We start from the raw sequence: 22,577 nt of genomic DNA, 5'->3' as shown, positions 1-22,577 counted from the left end.
GAAAAACAGAATTCTGTACTTTTAAGCTAAAGTGATCTTTATTTTGACTGAAAGGAGAAATTAGTCTTGAGGCTAGGCTGCTCTTGGAAGATTTGTTTGATACCAGCATGACCAGAAATCAGCTGGTTTCTGACAATGACAACATCCCTCCAAGGAAAGGCTGCCTACATTTTGAGAAGAGAACAAAGCACGGGTGCTTGGTATTAAGCTGAGAGTGAGGGAGTTAGGAAATGAATCACCAGTGAAAGCAAAGCAAGTGAGCCATGGTTGATGCAGTGGAGAGGAGGGTAGGAAGAAGGTGGTACTCCCAGTTGGAAGCTCAGGCCAGTCATAATCATGTTCCAGCACAGATCCAAACCAGAGGGATAGCTAGGAGGTGGATCAGGCCAGAATAACCCAAACCCTCCAAGTTTCATCCTGAGCCAGTCAACAAGACCAAGTCAACAAATTTACCTGACTTTTTCTCTATGAATTCTCCCAATTACACTTAGATAAGAGCAGCTCTAGGGAGGGGATTCGGGACAGGTGAGAAGGCCCATGCAAGGCTTGCAGCATGACCCTGGCTTTGCAGTTTCTTCTCTGCCCTCCACCCAGGGCTTGGCTGGAAATGCTAAGAAATTAACTAGTGTGATCCTGGCTCTATTCAGTAAATTACATTAGTTTTGTTGATTAAAATGGGCTTAGCTCCCTATATGTGAATTACGTGTCTCAGGCCCTGAGATGGATGATGAAAAATCTATCCAAAATAGTCAGGGGACACCAAATAGTTATTCAGCTCATGCAGGTGTAGACTGAGAGTCAAGAGCTGAGAGTAGATGAATTTCTCTAACGAGGAATTCAAGCTAATCCCTGTTTTACGGTACAGCACTAGATGGCAGCATTGAACTTTTTGCATTCTGCTTACTTTAAAAGTCGAAGAGGAATCACAATTATTATAAACACCAAAAACAAATAAATAGCAAATCCCCAAAAACTATTCAGTGTAAAAATGGACCTCATATGATAAGGTCATAATTCTCCCATGAATTATTTCTTTATTAAAACGCTACATGAATTGAATAAATAACATGCTTGCATAAAGAGAAATCTACTGCTCTGAGCTCAGCTCAGCTGCTCACCAAATAACATTTTAAAAAGAAATATAAAAATTGTGGAGAAGTCCTTTCAGAATAAAGACAAGCACCTATATCTTCCAGTGCCTGCTTTGGCTGGGCACTTCACTAGCAATTCATGGAGCTGATGCTCCTGTGGGAAGCTTTTTGTTTGCATTTGCATTTTAAAATCAGCTCCAAGTTAAGTGTCCATTGCCTTCTTGAGGCCAGAGGTGAGGTAATGCTCTGGAGTGCAGGAGCCCTAAGAGGCACCACAGGCATGGGTGGTGAGCACCAGGCAAAGCTACTGAATACACAGCCTGCATGTGCCTAAAACATACAGGCACAAACAATTGGAGACACACACCCGCTATTACACAGCTTGAAATAATAAAGTAGCATAAAAATTATATTGCATCTAGACTAAAAGGCCTATTAGCTGCACTGTACTTATCCTAAAGCTTAACGTCTCTTGCTTATGAGGTTGTAATAACCTCTCTCATGGAATGCCTATCTTAATAACTTTGGGAAATGGTATTACTTGAGCCAAAAAATAGAGTTATGGGATTGGACAGAAGTGCAATTTTTACCTCAGTAGGGCATCAGACTTCTTGTGACATACACTGCTCAAAAAACTCTTCAGTCTTAAAATCACAGTTATTTATAAACCTGAGTTTATCTCAGGTGGTAGCTTCCTTTCAGGTCCAAATTCAGTTGGTTTGGAACATCAATTCCAGCTCTGATTTATCCCATTCAACCCCAGAAAGACTACTCTGAACACAAATGTACAGTCTTTTTACAAGGACTGACGGAGTAATGGATTTTTACAGACAATACAGGCAAAGCTGCACAAAAGAGGAAGCCCAGAAAATTAATGCTGGGAAGAAGTCCTAAGAAAAGTGCTATTGATGTAACTGCACCAAAGATAGAGAAGAGTCCAGATGCCCCAAATGATTAGTAACAGAACACAGACTTTCCACTACTAATGTCAAAAAGGGTATAGGTGCGTTCACTACCACTGCTAAAAAATAAAGGTCTCTGTTTCCAAACTTGTATGTACCTTTGGTGGCATCTTTCATGACCACCATCTCAAGGCTCTACCTGTGCTTTGATACTTCTGAGCCAGCAGTTAGCTCAGCCTATGCCCATGTGAGGAGATAAGGTTCAGCAGGAGGAGCAAAGCTGTGGAGTCAAATAGTGCTGAGAGCCTGATGCCCCTGCTATGTGTGTTTGCAATTTTTATAGGTTAGAGCTTCATTTACTTATACTCATTTGATGCTATTTACATGGACCAAACCAAAAGGACAAGGTACAATTGCTTAAACTCTGTAATGTATCATGACATTTATAAATACCTAGTTATGCTCTTAGATTATTCTGCAGAAAACCAGAGGGAGTTACCTAGTATAGGGAGGCAGAGGCAAAGTAACCCGGGTCCACTTGTTGAAAGTGTCGGAAATGAGAATCCTCTGGAGATGGTACTTGTTGCATTCCACGTTAGTGGGAAGACAGTCTTTCAAAATTGGGTGCCAGCTCAGCCCAAGGTCCACTGAATATTCCAGTTCAATAGCTAAGAGTGGAAAGATGGTTAGTTACTTAATTTAGAGACCCATATCCATAGGCTTATAATAAAGTGCAAGCCCCAGACAGTATCACAAGTCTGAACCTACAAAATAATCATCCAGAACTTTTCAAACCCTTGTGTCAGAAGCACAAAGCTACCTCCTTTGGTGGTAGTGTGGGAGGATGTGTTACATGTTGGTGAGCAGGTATAGCTCAGGTGGAGTCTGCAGTACATCTCTGCATCTGCCACCTAACCCAAGGGACCACAGATGAAAAGACAGCCAACATGAAGTTGCCAGGATTAAGTCAATGTCTATAGCTGCAGCATGCAAGAAAATGATGTGACAGCACCATGACCACCAAACTTTGTTTCTCAGGCTTGAAGAGTGAGATTCAGCTGGATGTGATTGCTGTGTAAAGCAGAGCAACACACAAATTCAAACTTTTGGCTCTGTCACAAGATGGCTTAGTCAGCCTTCCACCCCTCCTGCAGACCAGCTCATTTCATTATCCAGCACAATTTTAATTTGAGTTTGTTAGTCAGTGAGCTTGTTTCCATTCAAACACAGCCTAGCCACATTAAACTAATGTATTCATTTCTCAGCAAAAGTCAGCGATTTAATTGTTTTGATGTTTATGACTTATAAACTTTTATTACGAAAATTAAAGGTTAGTCAAGCTCACTAAATACTTCAAGTCAAACTTTCAAGCAGCCATGAAGAAGTAAATAATAATAGGTGCAGAACTGGAACTTGAAGCAAATGTTCCAGCTGCTCAGCATTCTGGCTGAGCTGGCTGTGTAAAACATGGAATGTGGTTGTGGTGACAGGGGTGATAAATCTGTGATCTTCTTTTGATTACTACAGACCCATTTCTTCTACCCTCATGCACAGGGAATGACCCTTAATCACCCAATCAGTCCTACTTGATGTTTCAGCACAGAAGACAGTGCTATAGAAATAGAAATACAAGGACAAGTAGATACAAACAAGGGTAAGTGAGTTTTTAGTGTTAAATTTTGCTCACCAGAAGAAATGCTTTGTTCATCATGACTGGAAGCATGATTAGGTATTGTCCTGCCCAATTTAATATGGAGTTAAGATAATGGTAAGAATTGTAGACAAAGAAACAAACAAACCCCCCTCCCCCAACAAAGTAAGGATCTGTTTCTTTGCCAGTATATGGCTCAGTTGCTAAAATGTTTCTAAACTTAGCAGAGATGATCTCAGGATGCTACAGTATTCTTAATAACAAAAGAAAAATTTTTAAGCATGTGATTAGCTTCAGATTAGCAAAATCAGAGAAGCTAAATCTGAGACTTCATGTAAAATCCTTTTCCATTTTTTATACAGAATTGTAGAGGAAAAGGCAGCAACTTAGTAAATTAACACATACCATATGATGCAATGTATTGTATTCTTGTCATCATGAAAAACATCTACACCTCAAACCCCTGCGTAAGAGGATGTGTAAAACAAGCATTGAGAAGCCTGTTTTATAGAAAATCCTATTTCTTGTGTGCCTTAAAATTCACATAATGAACCAAATTTTAATTTCCATGTGATATGTATTGAGTACAGAGCATGTTTTTATTTAGTTATCCATATGTAGATATGTATATATACACACATAAAAGCTGCCTCTGCACTCAATAGACATCATATGAAAGAAAAGAAGTTAGGTAATTAAAAATTGCATCATTATCCATACAAAACCAGACATATACATACATATATACATAAACAGATATGTGGCCATATATGTATACATTCATATATGGAAACATATAGGTCTATACATATTTACTGTTTCATATGGACAATAATAATTTTTGCAGTTGATGGCGCCTTAGCAAGTGTCAGATGTATGTTGGTATAAATGATTTCTTAGATATATGGGTACAAGGGAGATCAGAACTGAGACTACACTGAAAATGCAAAACCACAAAGCAAGAAACCTATGCTGGAACACCCAGCTGCTTATTATTGCACCCCAAGCCATGGACACTATCTACTAAATGGATTTGAGTAAGGCAGCTCTTTGTCTTTTTCTGAGATGGATTGAACTGCAACTTAGATGCTCACAGGGAATAATTTACTTCAGTTTATCTTAGGCTTCAGACACTCGGAATAAAAAAGCTGATGTTACAATTTCTAACAGAAACATGCAGCTTTCTTTTGTTTCTCAGTTCTTGTTACGATGAATAATGTAACCAGAAAGCAAGTGAACTTTGCAGTGGAGGAAGAGGAATGGCAGGAATTACTAGGAAGTCATTACCATAACAGGAGTCTGTGACAGAGCAGGAAGCTGCAAAATCTATTTGCAAGAAAGAGTCTTCATTGACAACGATGTCAGTGGTGACAACATAGCGAGTGCTGGCTTTCTCAATGAACACCAGAGCATCCCCAGTAGAGCCACAGACTGGCATCTTTGTTCCACCAGGGTGGAGCAGCCACTTCCTACTATCCAGTGTGGTGAAATCATCTTCCAATACTGTATTGCCAGAGATATTTCCTCCAATAAGAATCTGAAACATTAGGAAAGAAATTGTTATTGAAAAGGAAAATTGTCTAGAAGTCTTCACAAACATAGAAGTGACATAGCAACTTGAGGGAGGAAGAGATGTACCAGACTACGTGTAGTCATTCTGCTCGTCCAAAATGGACTTAGAAAATAATTTAGGCCATGAGGAGAGGGAGTATCTCTTTCCTGTAAAGGAAAGAGATTGGCTCAGCTGTACAAATCTAAAATGCAGGGAGGTGACTTCCAATCTCGATGAAGTAGAACTGCTCACAAGGAAAGTGTTAGTAGAAACAAAGTGATTGCACTTTCCTAGTGATTGTTCCTCTCTTCTATAATCTGGTGCACTGCCATCACATTGTGTCTGCTGACAGACGTGAGGAAATAGCCTCTGTTTTTCCATTGACTTTAAAACATCATCCTTTGACTATTCAACAGCAAGCAAAGTGGAATTATTTTTAATTTGTTATTCTGAATTCAGTTTCTGATTGTTTTGAACTAATATAACTACATTCAATGAAGGTATTAAAACAATGAGTATTTTTTAATTTCTGAATGGAAGGATGGGAAGTAAAATTTTGTAACCACAACATTAAAATGTTCTCCTAACAATCTGAGCAAACTTCTTTAAAAAAAAGTAAGAAATATAAAAGCAAATTGTACTTGAAAACTTGGAACCCAATGACACTACTTAGAGCATAATAATTTTAGAGATAAATAATTTGTGCTTTATGCCAAGTCACACAAAGTAATATAATAATCTTTATAGCAGAAAATCCCAAATATGAAACTTTATTTTCATACAGATTGATATTTTTCTGTGGTCTTTTTCTACTACATTATAACAAGCCAATTACATATTTGGATGCATTTTAAATGAAGATTTTTGAAATTTGAAATCAGACTTGCATTTTGTGTGGTAAGGCCTCCTGCAATGTGAACCCAAGGCTCTACACATGTGTAAAAGACTTTCCTAGATGCAAAATGGCCAATCAGTGCCCCACATGGAAAGGGAGCATTAAAACCACGAGTTCAGCAAACAGAAATTATGCTCTAAATATCTTCTTACTAAACACTTTTGCTTGTCACAGTGAAATGATCCATGCCAAAAAAAGGGAAACATGAAGGCTGAGATGATGTTAAAAGAAGAAACGCCCACCAGGATTGCTCACCTGGTCGATCACCCAGGGGCTGTAGAAATGCCCATTCTCCGACGGTTGCCACCAGCGGAGCCGAGTGGAGCTCGAACGGGCCTTCAGGGGAATTTCCAGGGCAATGTATCGTCCCACGTTGCTGGAGTTACTGAAGAGGAATTCCTGGAGAAGGCTCCACGTGAGGCCCCCGTTGAGTGAATACTGCAGCAGCACAGGCTGGCTCCTGGGGTCAGGTACCCCCTTGCCACATCCCAGTCTCATGAAGAACTGCACGAATCTAACAGGAAAAATCTTTCCACTTACCAGAAAGATTTATTTTCTACAACATCCTACACAGTGAACCAGAGAGCCTTGGAGTTTGTCTGTTGATGAGCCCTGTGTTTTCTAGCTGTAAGAGTCATCTTTAGGAGATCCTATGATTTCCTTTCCAAAGCTTCTAGAATGTAACTAGACAGACAGGTGGTATGACAAAAATTCATTTTGCCTGTGTGGTAGTTTGCCAGGCATAAGAGGCTGAACAAAGCTGGTCATTTATGTTTTCAGTTTTTGTCTGCATAGCAGATGGTGTTGCAAGTATCAGAAACATAATCCTGGGTGAAATTTTTATCCCTGTATCCCATGAGTACAGATTTTAGTGGCAGAAAAGCAACTGTGCTCTAAGCAGATCATAATTTGCTATGAATTTGCTGAAATGCTTAAATTCAAAATAAGCATCCCAGTTTTCCATTGGCATAAACCAGAGAAAATCTGGACGGGAGAACAAAGCACATTTCACTTTCAGGGATCATTTTGTCCATTTTGTCAGCCTGGGAAATTTGTCTAAATTACACCGTTTAAATGTGCTGGCTTCCCTGAAGCCAGCCCAAGCCACTCAGGGACACCAGTGCTTTCATCCCCCAGTTAATTGGCTTCTCCAAAGCTGCACAATAGACTTGTATCAAACTGCGAAATCCTTCCCATCAGCCGATGCTCAGAAATAGCTCCACTGTGCACTTGGAGTGGAGGGAACCGTGCTGTAATGATATTTACTTATTGGACTTGCAGGGATATTACAAGTATTAATTCATGTTTGCACAGCTTTTGCACAGCTTTAGAGTGTTTTATCTGTTCTGATTATTATTGCATTAGTGCTGCCTGGCTCACGGTTAAATAAAATGGTGCAAAAAAGTTTTGTATCGAAAATCTTGTTTTGGTTTGATCTGCAGGTAGATGTGCTGGGTGTGGAGGCTGCAGAGATGCTGGGCAGACAAAGCTCCAATAAAATGGCAGACCTACAAGTGAATTAATTCTAGTCTTCACTGCGATTCACAGTTTCTCTTGCTACTATATATAACTGCTTTTGCTATAGATTATATCCACCTCCATGTCCCAGACATAACATATTGCTTGTGCTGTAAAGGAGCACTGGGCACCCTCATGGATCAACATATCAAATGTAATGAATTTGCTTCGCTGCTGGCAAGTCTTTCTGCCTCCTCAGATTTACTCCAACATTTGCCACATAATTCAAAGGAAATAAACCCAGGTGACCTTGTCTCTGTTGCATCTGATTTCTTTGCATTGCTATTCTTACATCTCAGATTTTATTAATGTAGTAATAACCCATCCAAATATAGGTAACAATGTCTAGCAGATAAAAAAACCCTTTAAATATCTCTCTTCTTATCCCAAAGACATATTGCAAAGACTCTGCCTATTTTGAAATGGAAAAGTAAAGTGTTTTTTGTAAATCTAGTAAGAGTCAAATGTGTGGATGTTCTTCGGGTAATTCAGAATTGAAAGGGATTTGATCAGGTGTGATACCTAAAATATTCACTCCTTACTGATATTTCATGTGGTGCAGTTTCAGCTACTGGTATCACCATGATGGTGAAACACTGTCCCCTGTGTTAAATTCTTTCACACACAGATATGATGGCAGTGGATTGCAGAATCCCCTTCATTTCAGTCCCCAGGTGCTGAGTGTGGCTTGCAGCACTGACAGACACAGCTGCTGGCCTGTGTTCTTCAGGGCATCTCCCAATCAGAAAAGGGGAAGTTTTAATGGGACTACTGAGTCTAGCACCCTTAAAAAAATAGTTGTTCTCATCACTCCTAGCATAAATTGAAACCTCTACCCAAGTCCTGTGCAGAACTTGGCACATCTGTGCCACAGCCAGATCTGTTGTGCTTTGCAAGTGGTTGATAGAGTCAGTCTGGAAATACAGAAAATCCCACTGCAGTTACTTTAGGTTGAAAAAGAGCAGCTCCCAGCAATGTGCCACTGCAGTGTGCCTTGCTGTTCAGAAGAGAACATACAGTTATTTGTTGATAACTGTTATTTTTCATAATCATATATACAAGAAATTGAATGTTCAGTTTTGTTTTCCTAAGACAGAAGTAATTTATCTCCATATAACACCTTGAGGTCAGTATTTGCAAATCCAGCTACAGACTGTCATGGAGAAGAGATAAATGATGGTTCTTTGAACATGAGCAATAAGGAAATCATAATTTAGTCTAATGGAGCAACTTACAAGGTCTTTTGTACCTTTTGTTAAACAATCTTGTAATTTCAAAGTTGTCTAGGAATCAAATTAGTGTTGAGAATTGGGGTTTGCTTTTATCAAGTTCTGAAAAAACTTTGCTGTGAGGAATCATACAAATTACAGGGGTCCTTAATATTAAACATCAGTGAGTTTTAGCTAAGTGCTGATCTAAAAACTACAATGGTTAGATATTAGGCCTTTTTACTGACCATGAGTCTTTACAATTAAACCATTATTAAAACTTCAATACCAATGGTGACAGGTAAAAAGTAGATAAAATACCTGTTAAAATGTTTCCCACAGAAAGTCAGAGAGGAGTAGAGTGTTTATAAGAGATGAGTGAAAAAAAGTCTCAGAGTACTACACTCTTTATAATATTCTTATATTATTACTCTCCAAAGTAATAGTATAAGAATATCAGCTAAAATATAGAATAAATTAGAAAACAATGTCCATTGTTAGCATTTGTTAACACAATTGGGATGGAGTTTAATTCATATTAGTGTAATTTTTTTTAATGTGGCTTGCTTAGCATGTCTCACTCATCACATGTCTCCTCTGCAGGCTGTAAATTTACAACATAAACTGTAAATACACTAAAATATTTGGTTTTCAATAGCTGGTGACAGCTTGATGAGAATTTCTCAGTGAATTATTGGAAACAAATGTGCACAATAAGAAAAAAAAAAACAAGCTTCAGAAATGAAAGAATTATGAGATGACAGATGTAAGAGTTATACTTTCAGCAGATACTCCTGTTTCAGGAATGGCTTATAATACATCAGACTGTAAGAAAAGCAGAGCATTTCTCATGATATATTTTAGGAAACAAAAACTTGCATGAACTACTGAAGGTGTGGCATCAGTTTTCAGAGTTCTTATTTAAGGGAAAGAAGCAGTATTTAAATGGTTAATGCAATTAAATTTCAATTTTAATTTAATTTAACATATTGAGAGTGGTTAAAATGGAGCATTTGCTAGTGTGAAGACCACAGAATATGTCAGCTTGCTTTTACTAGAGAAATATCACATATGTATTATTCTTCAGTAGGGTATTTCCTCAATGAAATCCTGAAAGAACGTTTGAAAGGGCGTTACCTGGCTTGTGACAAATCTAGGTCTCGAGTCATCAGCATACGTAAACCTTCTTCGTTAAAGAAAAGGTTGTTTCCTCCAGACATGATACCACATTTCCTTGATGGCTTTCCTCCACTCACAAGGAGGAATCTATCCGACTCCAGCTGACCTGAATACACAGTGAATACATATTTATGATTTACTCTGAAGTGCTCCTGCTGCAAGAGTGCTACTTCCAGAGGAAGAGAGCTAAATTAAAAATCACACGCTGACTGAGAAATATTCAGTGTTTCCAATGCCATGTATTCTAGAAAGCTGACACAAATCAAAACAAAATAAACAAAATAAACCCAGAAGTATGAATTCTGGGATCTTAGTTTCCAGTTATTCACAAGATTTTCCACCTTTCATCATTTATCTTAAGGTAACAACAAAGTATTCAGGTCTATAAAGAAACTTTAGGTTCCATGTGGTAGGATGCAAGCAAGAGCTGGCCAAACTGAAAATGAACAGCAACAGCTGTGAAGGGGGTGGGTTTGGTTCACAAAACCCATCCCTTCACAGGTGCTGCTTTATGAAAACCTGCTCCTCTTGCCCTGCTTGCTAGCGGGGGAAGCCTCAAAGTGGTTTTAGAGTTGTGTGCGTGGATTCTGTGTGTGCCCAGACATGCGTGAGGATTTGAGTTCCCTCCTGCCTTCCTCTCTTGGGGTCTGCTGTGGCTGCTGAGCACTGGCTCCCACTGCTGAGACACTTGGTCTGCTCTGAAACCGTGTTTGCTGTAGTAGGGCGAGTCAGATTTCCCTTGTAGTGAGAAATAACATTACTTTAAAGCCCTCCACTGTTTGCCTCACTTACAAATGCTCTGTCTGTGCTAAAGTCAAACTACCATCAAAACATAATTTACTTCCAAAATTATTTTCTACATGTAGAGTTTCAGGAAGGTCTGCTTCAATGAAGATTTTGTATTCCAGCATTAACAGTGCATCAGGCATTCACAAACCCCACTTGCAAATGGCATCTGAACTACTTGGATTGTGGGAACACCCCCATGGCATAAATTCTAATCAGAAGCATGCAGGGGTGAGGAAGGCTTTGCTTTTTAATCCCTTGAACCTTGGGGTTGCACTAAGATAGGCAGTATTCAGATGCCCCCACCCAAAAGAGGTACCTTCAAAGTCATCCTTAAGGAAGTCAGAGTTCTTGGTGCTGATTTTGCAGGTTGGCCCCGAGTAGCCGGGGTCGCAGATGCACTTGGTGCCGTTGATGCAGCTGCCGTGCCCGTTGCACATCTCCTCACACTGGGGGCCAATGTAGACATTGTCAATGGCCCAGGTCACAGGCTGGGACCCAGCAGGGTAAAATCCTTGGTACCACCTGAACCTCGCCAACCTGAAAATGGCATAGCATGTACTTATTTTAAATAATAGTTCCATCTTGTTTTGTATTCCATACATATGTCATTGTATGCACATATATATTATTCTTTCTGTTAGAACTGGCTTGATAAATAGATTAATTCTAGAAACTGGCTGCTAGGTCTAATTCCTTCAGTACCTCATGCATCTTTATGTTGACGTTCAACCCAAGTACTGACAGAAATAAAAATAACATTATTCATTAGCTGTAATCCCAAAACTGAAAGACAGACATGATTTTCAAAATTTAAAGTCCAGCTACTCCTAAGTCCATCATTCATGGGGAAGATGAATGGCCATGGTCTGGTGGATTCCCTTCTGCTCTGGTGTACAGTGTGTGGGTCAGACCCAGCCATTTTCACCCTCTCCTGGAGAGTGAGATTCTACTTCATACTTCATTGTGTCCCCAGGGAGACCACCTGTAGGGGTGGAGGGTAGGATCTCACCCTCAATTACCCAAAAAGAAAACATGATCTGTCATGTCACCAGGTATTCAGCTTGCTTTCAGGCAGCTTAGTCTTAAACCAAGCTGATATTGCAAGTTGTTAATTTAAACTATATTCTCCTTTGGGTGCTGTCCTGTCATTTTTAATTCATCTCCTAAGTACTGCTCTCATCAATACTGCATATAAAAAGGAACCAACTGGGGAAGGAGGGAAAACAAATTGAGATGAGGAAAATACTTGAGAGACTAATTTTATTCCCAGTTGAGAAAATGTTTTAAGGGAGGAAGGAAACCAGAAGATTGAAAAGGGAGAAGCACTTAATTGCTTTGCGTGTTTAATGTGTCTTGTTAAAGATATCTAAATTCAGCAGGCGAATCAATTCCATAGGTAATTGTAGCTGCCGATTTTTTTTCCCTTGATTTGCTAAAAAGAAATTTTTATGAGGAGATTTAGTTGACAACCAATAATTGATGGGTGGGGGCACTACTAAGTGTCACAAGAAAGATGCCCAAGAACCAGAGTTCTGCTGAAAGTCAAAATCATTTACTTTAGTGTGCCTTGAGGGGAAGGACACAAGTGTGAGCCTGGAGGTGTTGTAAGCTCCTCTACAGAGTAGACCTCTGCCCCACAGTCTGGATCTTTTTCCTGAGATAAGTCAGCTCCTCTTCTCAGGGTCACTTTTGGTGAGGGTGAAGCATGACTTGTGTCTGAAGCAGAGAGTGATCCATGGCTTATTTGGGGTTTCTTCTTTGGCTCAACAGGCCCTTTACCTATCCTTCAGGAGATAACTGGAATACTAATTATTACTTACAGCTGTCTGCTGAGAACATATATTAATTTCTAAAATTACATATGTCATGGGAATAACTTAAAAGTGTCTTCATCCTTAGTTAAAATATAACCACTTGACACTTGGGGAGTGAAAAAGCCGGGGGATTTTTTAGAATTAGATAAGGAGAAAAGTTTGGATTTTTTTCATGTTATTCCAGTGGATTCTGGTGGAAAAATCCCCCCTTCAGCCCTCTGCCCCAAGGATTTAATGCACTGAATGTAAGCTACTCTGCACTGCTGAGCTTGGCTGAGCTTGGCTGACTGTCAGTGGCCTGATGTGTTGGGGAAGGAATAGGAGGGAAGGTAGAAAACAGGATAGAAACACTTAGGAACAGAGGACTAAATCAAAAATCCTGGAAGGTTTAAATGAGTTAGGAGTCTGCACAGTCAGAATTTTTATTTGGAGGGATGCATTGAAGGTTGACTAAAGGGTAAAATAATTCTTTTGCACAAAACCAGGATATACAAGTGAGCTGCTGAAAGAGATGGTTACCTATTCCATGCTTGAAATGTTAACTGTCATGAACAAGAAAACTCAAGTTTAAAATTTAAACATTTCCATAAATTATTAAACATTTAGTCTTTCCAAACTTGATTCTTTTTTCTTATATAGGTCTTTTCGTACTTTCAGAGGCACATATGGGGTCATTTATTTAGTGGAGGACCCATTGACTGCAGTAGTTTCATAAATACTCAGTCTCATAGCTGCATAGAGTCTCATAGTTGCACAGCTCATTTTCATTCATACATGCTACAGTTTAATCATTAATGGTGGAATCTTTTACATAAAGTGAGTTGATGCTAGATGACAGTTATTCCTGAAAAAGTAAACAGTAATGTTTTTACTTTGAAACGTTACATATTACTCTGCCTGCTAGCACATATTGTTTTTCTATGCTGTGTTATCATCCAGCCTGATTGACTGAGACTGTATTTAGATCAGACCATTTCTTCATACTGAAGTGGAATCAGGCTTATACTAGCTCACATTTTACTGCATTTTCTTATGAAGCTCAAATTTCATGCAAGAATATCATCAGTGAATTCAAATGGCTGATGCAGTTCTGTAAAGAACACTCAGAGCACTCTAAGAACAGTTAGTTTTGCAATAATTTCACCAAGCAATTACCTTCTATTAAATTATCACTAATTAAATATATAGGTAATAGGGAATTGCCTGTGGTTATTTTGCATCAGCATTAGGCACAATATGATTTAGGGAATCACCTGAACACTAGCTAACATCCAGGGCAAAAAGCAGAGAAAAATTGGTCATTTGGTCTGCTCTAGTGCTGCAGTCCTTTAGCACACTCTTGAGCTGGGTGAAAAACAGAAATAAAAGCAAAGCAACAAGCAGCTGGGCAGGAACAGAAGCTGGACACTTACCCACAGAGGTGCAGTTTTCCAAAGTGAATGACCTCCCTCCTCCAGCCCTGGGTGGTGCCTGCATAGTAAGTGCTGCTGGGGTGGTGCTCAGTGGAGCAGAGGGAGCTGAGGTGGCTGCTGCTGCTGTAGCACAGGGGGAGCAGCAGGTGCCAAGTGGCTCCCAGGTCTCGTGAGAACTCCAACTTCACTGGGTCAGCAGAGGAGCTGTCAGTGGTGCAGCCAATATTGATCTGGGGGCCAAGACATCAAACACAGAAGGTGACACAGGGCAGACTGGGGGACTCTCAATCATTCTCCACCTTAGTCAGCCTCCCTCATTTGGTATGGTATTTGTTTAGTCCAGGAAAATGGCGATTTGGGAACTCATTTAACAACAGGGATGATGCACTGAGGACATGCACATGAATAGGAACTCTTCCACATTGCTCTCCTGTCCATGAGTATATCACACTATGGGTTATGATAAAATGAATGTGATAAGAAATCCCCAACAACTTCTATCTAGAAAAAACTGAAGTTAATTGGGCAAATCCCAAAGGAGAGCTGTTAACATTGCTGGAGTAAATGCACCAGCTCTTGCAGTCCTCTGGCAGGTACTGAAGTAATCACAGCATCAAGAGAATGTGCATTATTAAAAGCAGAAATATTAAAACACGAAGTGCAAACATTAACTTATTGTCAATGCTGAGCTGTACTATGATCCTCTTTTATGTTACATATTAAAAAAAAAGCTTATCACCTCAATATGTTCAGCTTTCACACTCACTACCTATTTGTTCATGTATAATGGCAAAGCCCTAGAGCATCATAGCTGGATTGGATTTAGATTCAATGCCTTAGTTTGGCAGTCAGACTTCTCAGGGTGTGCTTACGAGATTCCTGATATAAAGAACAGTAGAAAAGGCAGAACATGAAAACCAGTTCTACTACTGAAATAAATACAGAATGTTTAATACAGAATCTGAGACAACCAGTATAAATTAGTCAGTTTTCCTGTTACACTGATATTTAGGTCTTATAATTTCAAATTGCTTTTGTAAAAGAAGACAACTTAGTTCTTTACAGAATGACTGTCATATAAAATAAGATGTACTGTACTTGTCACAAAACAAATAAAAAACAATTACTGATGAAATACAAAGCCTGCATTAAAACTATGCAATATTTTAATATTTTTATATATCTTTGTTGCAAAAAAAAAAAAAAAAACAAACCCAAAAACCAAAAATGTCTTTTTAGCATGCTGTTCCGTTAAGAAAATCTACTTTTTTTCTAAAACACACTAATACCTAAAACTGTGCATGAATGTTGAAGTGTATCCTACATTGAATTTCCTTCATCACTCTTCAGTGCACATGAGTCCCATCAACCTACATTTGACTAGAAGGGTTGTCTACTCATCTGGAAGCTTAGAGAGATGCTTGACCCAATATAGATTTTGACTCTTGAGACACAGAGAGCAGCTACTGCATTATGCATAACTCCTTCATTTACACTAATGTTCTCAAAATCGTGAGCTGAAAATGATGTTCTTACCACATATGGAAGTAAACATGTAGATTTTATGAGTTAATGCTATCAAGGCTTATGAATATCTTAAAGTGACCTCAAACATTTTTGTTCTACAGGCTATAATCTATATTTTAAAAGAGAAAATGGTTTGAATTCAATAATTTATGAATCAGTTGCATGACAAATTGAAGAGTGCATGAGTACACAGCTAAACCTAATTTTCTTGGAAAACCCTTAGTATCATTTTAGCCATTTTTATAAACTCATATCATTTGCTGATTATTATGTAGCTCATATTAATGCAACAACATGCCACATTGTTGTTAAAAGCAGCCTGGTAACTGTGGCATGGCAATTTATGTGCCAGATTCTTAATAACAATATAATGACCTCTCTAAACAAATAAATACTAAATGGTTACTCCCATCAATAGCTGCCCCAGCCAATGCACAGTTTAGATTCTAGAATAAATCAGAAACACAATTTAGTTTAGACTCTGTGTTGTCACTGGGAAACCTGATTCCACTGACTATATGAAACACAAAAATATGCTCTTTATTCATGAACTTTCTTAAACTCCCTAAAATGGGATGACTTATGATAGCCAAAACCCAGCTTTATCTAGAGCAGGTATGATGTGGGAGAAGCAAAAGGAAAGCAGAAGCTTGTTTTTCTGAGAAAGTACAACAGTGCAGTTAAGCCAGCAGCTAGGAAAAATTATTTTCTGCTGTCACAGATGAAGATGTAGCTCTCCACTGGTCAGCTTGTAGAAATGCTGCACTCTTATCTCGAGCAGGCTGTGAAGTGGCAATTTGGACCCTGATTATATTTTGCTCATCCTCTTTCCTGCCAATTGTGACTCTCCAATGCATAGCACATGAACTTCAATGCTATCAGTACGAGTATATAGGCACGGAAAAAGTAGTAATGTAGGCAAGAAAGTAGAAGACTTTGAGGCAGAAATTTCCCTTATTTGTGTATTAAAAGCATTATGATATATTCACATGTGGGAGAGTAATGTCAAATCAGTTAGAAGGAAAATTAGACAGGGTTCTCTATTTGGCAATCAGAACAGCTGGACAAATACACCAGAGCAGAATATAGAAGAACACGAAGCAAAAGGCAAAATAACTTTCTAAAGACAAGTACCTCAAATTGGATGATAGTATTTTCATTCACACTCAGATCCCTTGTGGTAATGGAGTGCTCTCCAACTTCATTTGAAACAAATACCATAGCTGAATCTTCCTCCCTGAAAATTAAGGCAAGGAGTGCTTTAGACTCAGTTTACAAAGTCACTTCTTTCTATTGTATTGCTGAGAGAATCTTACGGAGCTCTTTTAGATGAATATGGGCAATAAAGCCCAATGTTTCCACCAGGATAGAAAAACCAGTTGTCCTCTTTAGGACCGAAGTCAAAGGTATCCAAAAGGATAATGGGATTCTTCAGGTTATTTCCATCAATAATGAAGTCATCAATAATCCAGATTTCTTCTTTTTTGCCTACAAAGAAAATAGAAATATTCCTATTAAGGCCTAACACTAATATTAGAACAGAACAGCAGCCAGTATTTATGGATTATGTGAAGAAGAGGATGCTAAAAGTGTGGGATCACTATTTTCACTTTCCATGAAAGTAGTTCCCATACTGCTTTGCAGCCTGACTCTATGGAATTAATTTTTATTCCCTTAAATTTATAGAAGTCACAGAAAAACAAAGAGTGAAAAACAATGGGTTTTGAACAATTATCTTCTATTTAAATCACATTTACTTTGAAATTCTGCCATTGTCTCCTTCAATTAAGAATCATTTAAATGAGCAGTTGCTACAGAGCCAAAGCAGTCTGAAAGTGAAATTACATTATACATCCTTGCATGCAGTAGCTTGTGTTTGCCTGGGAGAAGTTTGTCCATAGAGAAGGAAACTCTGAAACTACTTCTCTCCAATGATTACATATTCATATATGTCAGAAAATTGGTATTCCCAAACTGAAGAGGAAGGATTAAATTGACAGATCTTCCATGTAACGTTTTTTCATTTATCTAAAAGTGTTTGAGTTTATCAGAGAAAAGTTTAGATAATTGTTTTAGGCAGGACACGTCAGAAGAATGAACTGAAACAGGATTGTCAGGACCAGATTTGAATTGCTTTTTTTGTTAGGAGTGTGCTAGGAATTTGCCTACATGGAATAAACTGTTGCTGAATCACCATGTCTAAATGATTGCTGAAATTCTTTAAAGCTGTTAATGTCAGTTTCTGCTTGGAACTGTGCTCAGAGTAACTGAGAGCAGAGGAGAGCTTCCTTCAGCTGGCACATCTCCTGTGAGCAGGAGGAATGAACTGAGTTCCTCTTGTGGTTTTCCAGTCCTTTACAATTTAATCAAAAGATTAACTGCTCACTACATACTCTTTCTAAATGGTTTTTTAATGCCTAGTTAATTCTGAGTAAGGTAGGCCCAGTTCCCATTTACACTTGGGACACTTTTGTATAATTGGAGCATCCTAATGGGGCCACAGTGTAAGTGAGAATCATGTCCATTAAAAATAATGAGAAGAACCTGAGTGAAGTTAACTTTATTGGTGTTGCTTGCTCTCCCACTCCCTCCAGGGCCAAAGCTGATGCTTTTCTGCACACAATCCAGGGCTATCAGGGAAGGTACTTCACTTTAAAGCATTCAACCACTTTATAAGGACAGTAAACATAATCCTTCAGTAATTCTAATTGAAGGAGTTCAAACACAAAACCCCCATGATTTAAGAGTCTCTCTAATTGTTCAGCTAAAAAATGCACTTTCTTAGAGATGCTGAGCTGTGCAAGCATGGACCTGGATTCCCAGGGGTGTGTCCCCTCCTTACCATTGTTGTAGGGTTGCCAGAGCCTGAAGCGCGTTGCGTTGCTTTGGGCGGCGTAGGGCAGAGGAACGTTGATAAAGAGCACATCTGTAGTCTGGGTGAAGTAAAACTCATCTATCAGGTGCCAGGTGATGCCACCATTGACAGAATATTGCAGCAGGATGGAATGAGACCTCTCAGGGGTGCCTGGAGCATAAAGGACATGGATTTATGTTCATTAAAATCCAGTAAGTTCAAACCAGTAAAAATGAAATTATGGCTCTGACATCCACTACAAAGGATGGGCTTCCTTTAACAACAGCTTGAGCTGTGGAGATGTTATATACACATTGTAGACATTCATCTTTCTGTGCTACCCCTTGCTTGTTTGCAAAATGCAAATGAAATAGGGCCTAAATTTACATTACTGTTCATTATACATATAATCATAGTTAATTACTTAGCAGTGAAGGCATCTCAGTGTTATACTTTTTTAGATTAGAACACACCAGCTCTTCCTACAATAAACATATTCCAGTAATACAGTAGTTATTTGGTGGTTTTGTCCAGGTATCAGACATTATCATCACTCTCTGTAGCACCCACAGATAAAAACACAGGCCCTATCCTCATAAATTTATGAGTCTAGGGCTCTCACTGGAGACACAGGGATGAGGATATTTATGCCCAGAAATTATATAATTGATGGAGAGCACTGAGGATCTTCATTAGCATGTTTTAATACCAACAAAACAATATTCTGTGCTTTAAGCTCGGTCTAAAAGTCAGTGGAACTGACAGTAAAATTTGCATTTTCTCCTGCTCCAGCTCCTTCTATTTTTTAAATTAGATCATTAAAGAGTAGAAAACAAAAGCTCTTTACAGCCCTAGTTATTAACACATGCTAATTAGAGCCCAGCACTCGTTCTTGATGCTGGTTAGCACACACGAGCTCAGCCCCCAGCCTGTGTTTGGCCTGTGCTTTATTTGCTGTCCAGAAATACCAGTGTCCAAGTGAAGGTGTCTCTGAACTGAGGTCTCACTCAGACAAATTTACACCCTCTGCTCCCTTCATGGTGTGGCAACAGTGATGGCATGTCCCAGAAACTCAGTCAGGAACTAGCAGAAGGAAAGGACTAAGGGACAGTTTCTTCACCCCCGACTCACTGCATGTTACTGTACAAGGTTTTCACTTGTTCTATTCTTAAATTAACCACATTTTCTGAAACCAGAGTTCCCGATGCACCTGCTCCTGCTCTCCTCTGCTCCAGTGCTAAGTATTCAACCACCAGCTGTGGAGCAGAGCAGGGAAGAGCTGTTTGCAGCCAGGAGCTGATTTCAGTTTATCTGTGGCAATTAACAGTAAACAACACACTGCTTTTAACACTCACAGCTCAGAGGTATACCAGCTATACCCATTTGTATTCAGCGTTAGAGAGCTTGTTGGGACTAGGTCCTGGATCCAAGAGTAGGGCTAACAGGTAATACAGATTCAATAAGGAGCAATTTCTCCTGGAGTTTCATGGTCTTACTCCTTGTGGGTCAAACTCCAGGCTTGAGCCTTTGGCTATTCCTCCCTCCAGAGCAGTATTTTTATTAATTTTATTTTTTAATATTTTTTCAATGATCATATAAAGAAATATTAACAAGGAATAATTTTGTAAAAGAAGTCTTCACAAAGACTTTACTTATAAACATGAAATATTCAGTATGTTATCATGTTAGGGCACATTATGGTTTTGGCTATCTTTTTTTGATAAAGAGTTATCTCTCTTTTTTGATAAAGTACTAAACCCAGTAATAAATAGCCCAATATACATGATTAAATGGACATTAAAGAAAGTCAATAATAATTCACAAAGAACTATATTTTCATTTGTCCATACACAGATTTGGCTAAGATACTTCCTTAGGAAAAAAGAGGGGGTTCAAAACTATTTTCAAGCTGTTGGTAATTGTTGAGTCAGTTAGGGCCCAGTCCCAGAGCACTAAGCTTACCACAGAAACTATGGACATCTTCCTTATCCCAGAGGGAGAGGAGTTTTTCAACATTCAGAGTTCAGACTGGAAGTGCCAATTCTATCAGAAAAATTTGAGGAAAACTTCCGAAATTGTACGGGAGTGGCTCAAACCTTCAAGCAGTTTAGTGGTTCTCCATCATGTCACTTCAGACTTGGATAAAATTATTTTTTAAAGCCAAGGATGGCAGGACCTTGGAGCAGGGTAAGACTGAATCATTGGCTTAAAAGTCCTTGTACTGGAGGAACTGTCACAAGTTATTTACAACAATGTATAAAACTTGTCTTGCAAAGTCTGAAATTGAATTATGGAGTTTCAGTTATCTCTAAGATACCTACTAGGCAGTCAAATGGTAAGAGATTTCAATGTAGTGGACTGAAGCTTGAAAATGAAAAACACTGTAGTTTACTATTAGTCCCTTAAGTAATTTACTGTAGGCACCATTTTATGACATTAAAAAATTGAAGAAATAGTTTTTTCCCAACATAGTGGGAAATCTCTGCAAAATCTTGAGCTCTTTTGTTTCTTTTCTGCCTAAAGACTTTACTAGCTGTGCCATTTCTGATGATACTACAGTCCAGTTTTTCCTTAGGAACTGCACTGACAGCCATGTAGTCTGGGAGCAAGGTAAGGATGATGCAAAATTTCAAACAACCTCCCATATAATCTACCATAAATTGTTGATCACTACAATACACTGAAGTTGAAAATATAAATCTGTATTCTTTTGCACTAATAAAGCTAGAGAAGTGATAGCAAATCAATAATGATCTTACCTTTGGCAATAAATTTAAATGAAAACTGGATGTACACTGTATTAGTGCAGTCTAGATCTCTTGACACCAGCATTCTCAGTCCTTCCTGCAAACACAGTATATACCATGTGAATATCAGTTCCCATTATTGAGTATGTTCTGCAGCTTATTGCTGTTTGCATGTTGTCTTCTACTGACTGCTGGTGGCAGCAAGAGGGGAAGTTCTCTGTACCACACCTTTTCCCAGGCAGAAAATGGGGACAGTGACACCCTTGGTAAAGTGAGCCAAGATATGACAGAGGCACAACTACATGGTCAGGTACAGGCACAGTTACAGCTCATTCAGTTCCTGTTCTGAACCCCTGGGATGTGATTTGATCTGTAAGCACTGACTTAGACATTGAGCCCAAATTACTACACTCATTTTTTGTGCAAACTGTACAGCTGCCAAGTACCCTAATTTCCAGGCAGGGACAGCCCTCTCTAGGAATTCTTTTCTGTACCTCAAAACATATTTTGTACTAATTTCCTCTTCTGGGCAACCTGTTGACCTGTAAGGAAAGGGAGCACACAGGAAACCTCATAGGGACCCCTGAGTGCCTGTCCAGCTCTAGGGTTGAGCTCGTTCTTGTGTGGATCCTGGGGCCAGAGCCAGTCCCTGTTTTGCAGAGATCTGGCAAAGCATCTCTCAGAGCTTCCTTCCTTCTCAGACCCACTCCCCCTGGGGAACAATCTGCAGGAACAAGCAATGCAAATTTTAGACACTTCACATCTCGTGATTTGGGATTTAAATAATCTAAAGAGGTTGAACTGGAGTCAAGCTTTTGCAAATAAATACTTCAAAGAATTAATTTGTATACCAAACATTATTAAACTTCTCTTTTTGGGAGGCACCTGAGTTCACAGTGTTAAATGAAGGCTTGTATGAGCTGAGAATTTATGTGCTTGTGAACAAAAGTCTATTATTCACTTTGTTAAGAACTGAAAAATGCATAAAATCTATTTCCTGGCCTTTTGAAATATGCAATCAACAAAAACAAGTCTTTAAAGAACTAGAAAACATCAAAATGATAGAATTGAGTAAAATACAGGCAAACTACATAAACATTGATTACACAGACTACAGCCCTAACTAATTTGTAATATTCAAAATACTAAAAAGCCAATCAGGAGACTTCAAGATGATTGTAACCTGTACCATATTTCCAAATGGTTCACTTCAAGAATCTCAGAGTAGATTTTCATTCTTTTCCTTTGGTGGTCAAGGAGGAGTTTATACCACAAATAAAATAATACACCACCAAGAAATGAAACCCATTTGTTCATAAAAAAACCCCAAACAACTGTGGAAAACATGCTGCATATTTAGGGTGGGAAAAGATAAGAAAAATAAAAATGTCAAATTCTAGGTAAAAGACTTCAATATAAATATATGAGGCTAACAAGA

At 38.8% G+C, this 22,577-nt stretch overlaps 1 protein-coding gene across 1 annotated transcript in view; it reads right to left on the bottom strand.

Moving 5' to 3' along the window:
* The window catches only part of RELN (reelin), a gene marked incomplete at its 5' end in the record, with an annotated part of 276,672 nt that overhangs the window by 27,091 nt on the left and 227,004 nt on the right, over positions 1–22,577 (bottom strand). The window contains 10 exons of the mRNA XM_083859081.1: positions 2,493–2,661; positions 4,932–5,181; positions 6,347–6,605; positions 9,955–10,102; positions 11,102–11,322; positions 14,012–14,241; positions 16,673–16,775; positions 16,855–17,026; positions 18,381–18,563; positions 21,152–21,236. Coding sequence (XP_083715207.1) covers positions 2,493–2,661; positions 4,932–5,181; positions 6,347–6,605; positions 9,955–10,102; positions 11,102–11,322; positions 14,012–14,241; positions 16,673–16,775; positions 16,855–17,026; positions 18,381–18,563; positions 21,152–21,236 — 1,820 coding nt within the window. The remainder of the gene's footprint in view (positions 1–2,492; positions 2,662–4,931; positions 5,182–6,346; positions 6,606–9,954; positions 10,103–11,101; positions 11,323–14,011; positions 14,242–16,672; positions 16,776–16,854; positions 17,027–18,380; positions 18,564–21,151; positions 21,237–22,577) is intronic.

This window comes from Zosterops lateralis (genome assembly GCF_965231275.1).
Source record: "Zosterops lateralis genome assembly, chromosome: 4".
In the NCBI taxonomy this organism is placed as follows: Eukaryota; Metazoa; Chordata; class Aves; order Passeriformes; family Zosteropidae; genus Zosterops; species Zosterops lateralis.
This window is presented reverse-complemented; position numbering and strand designations above follow the sequence as displayed.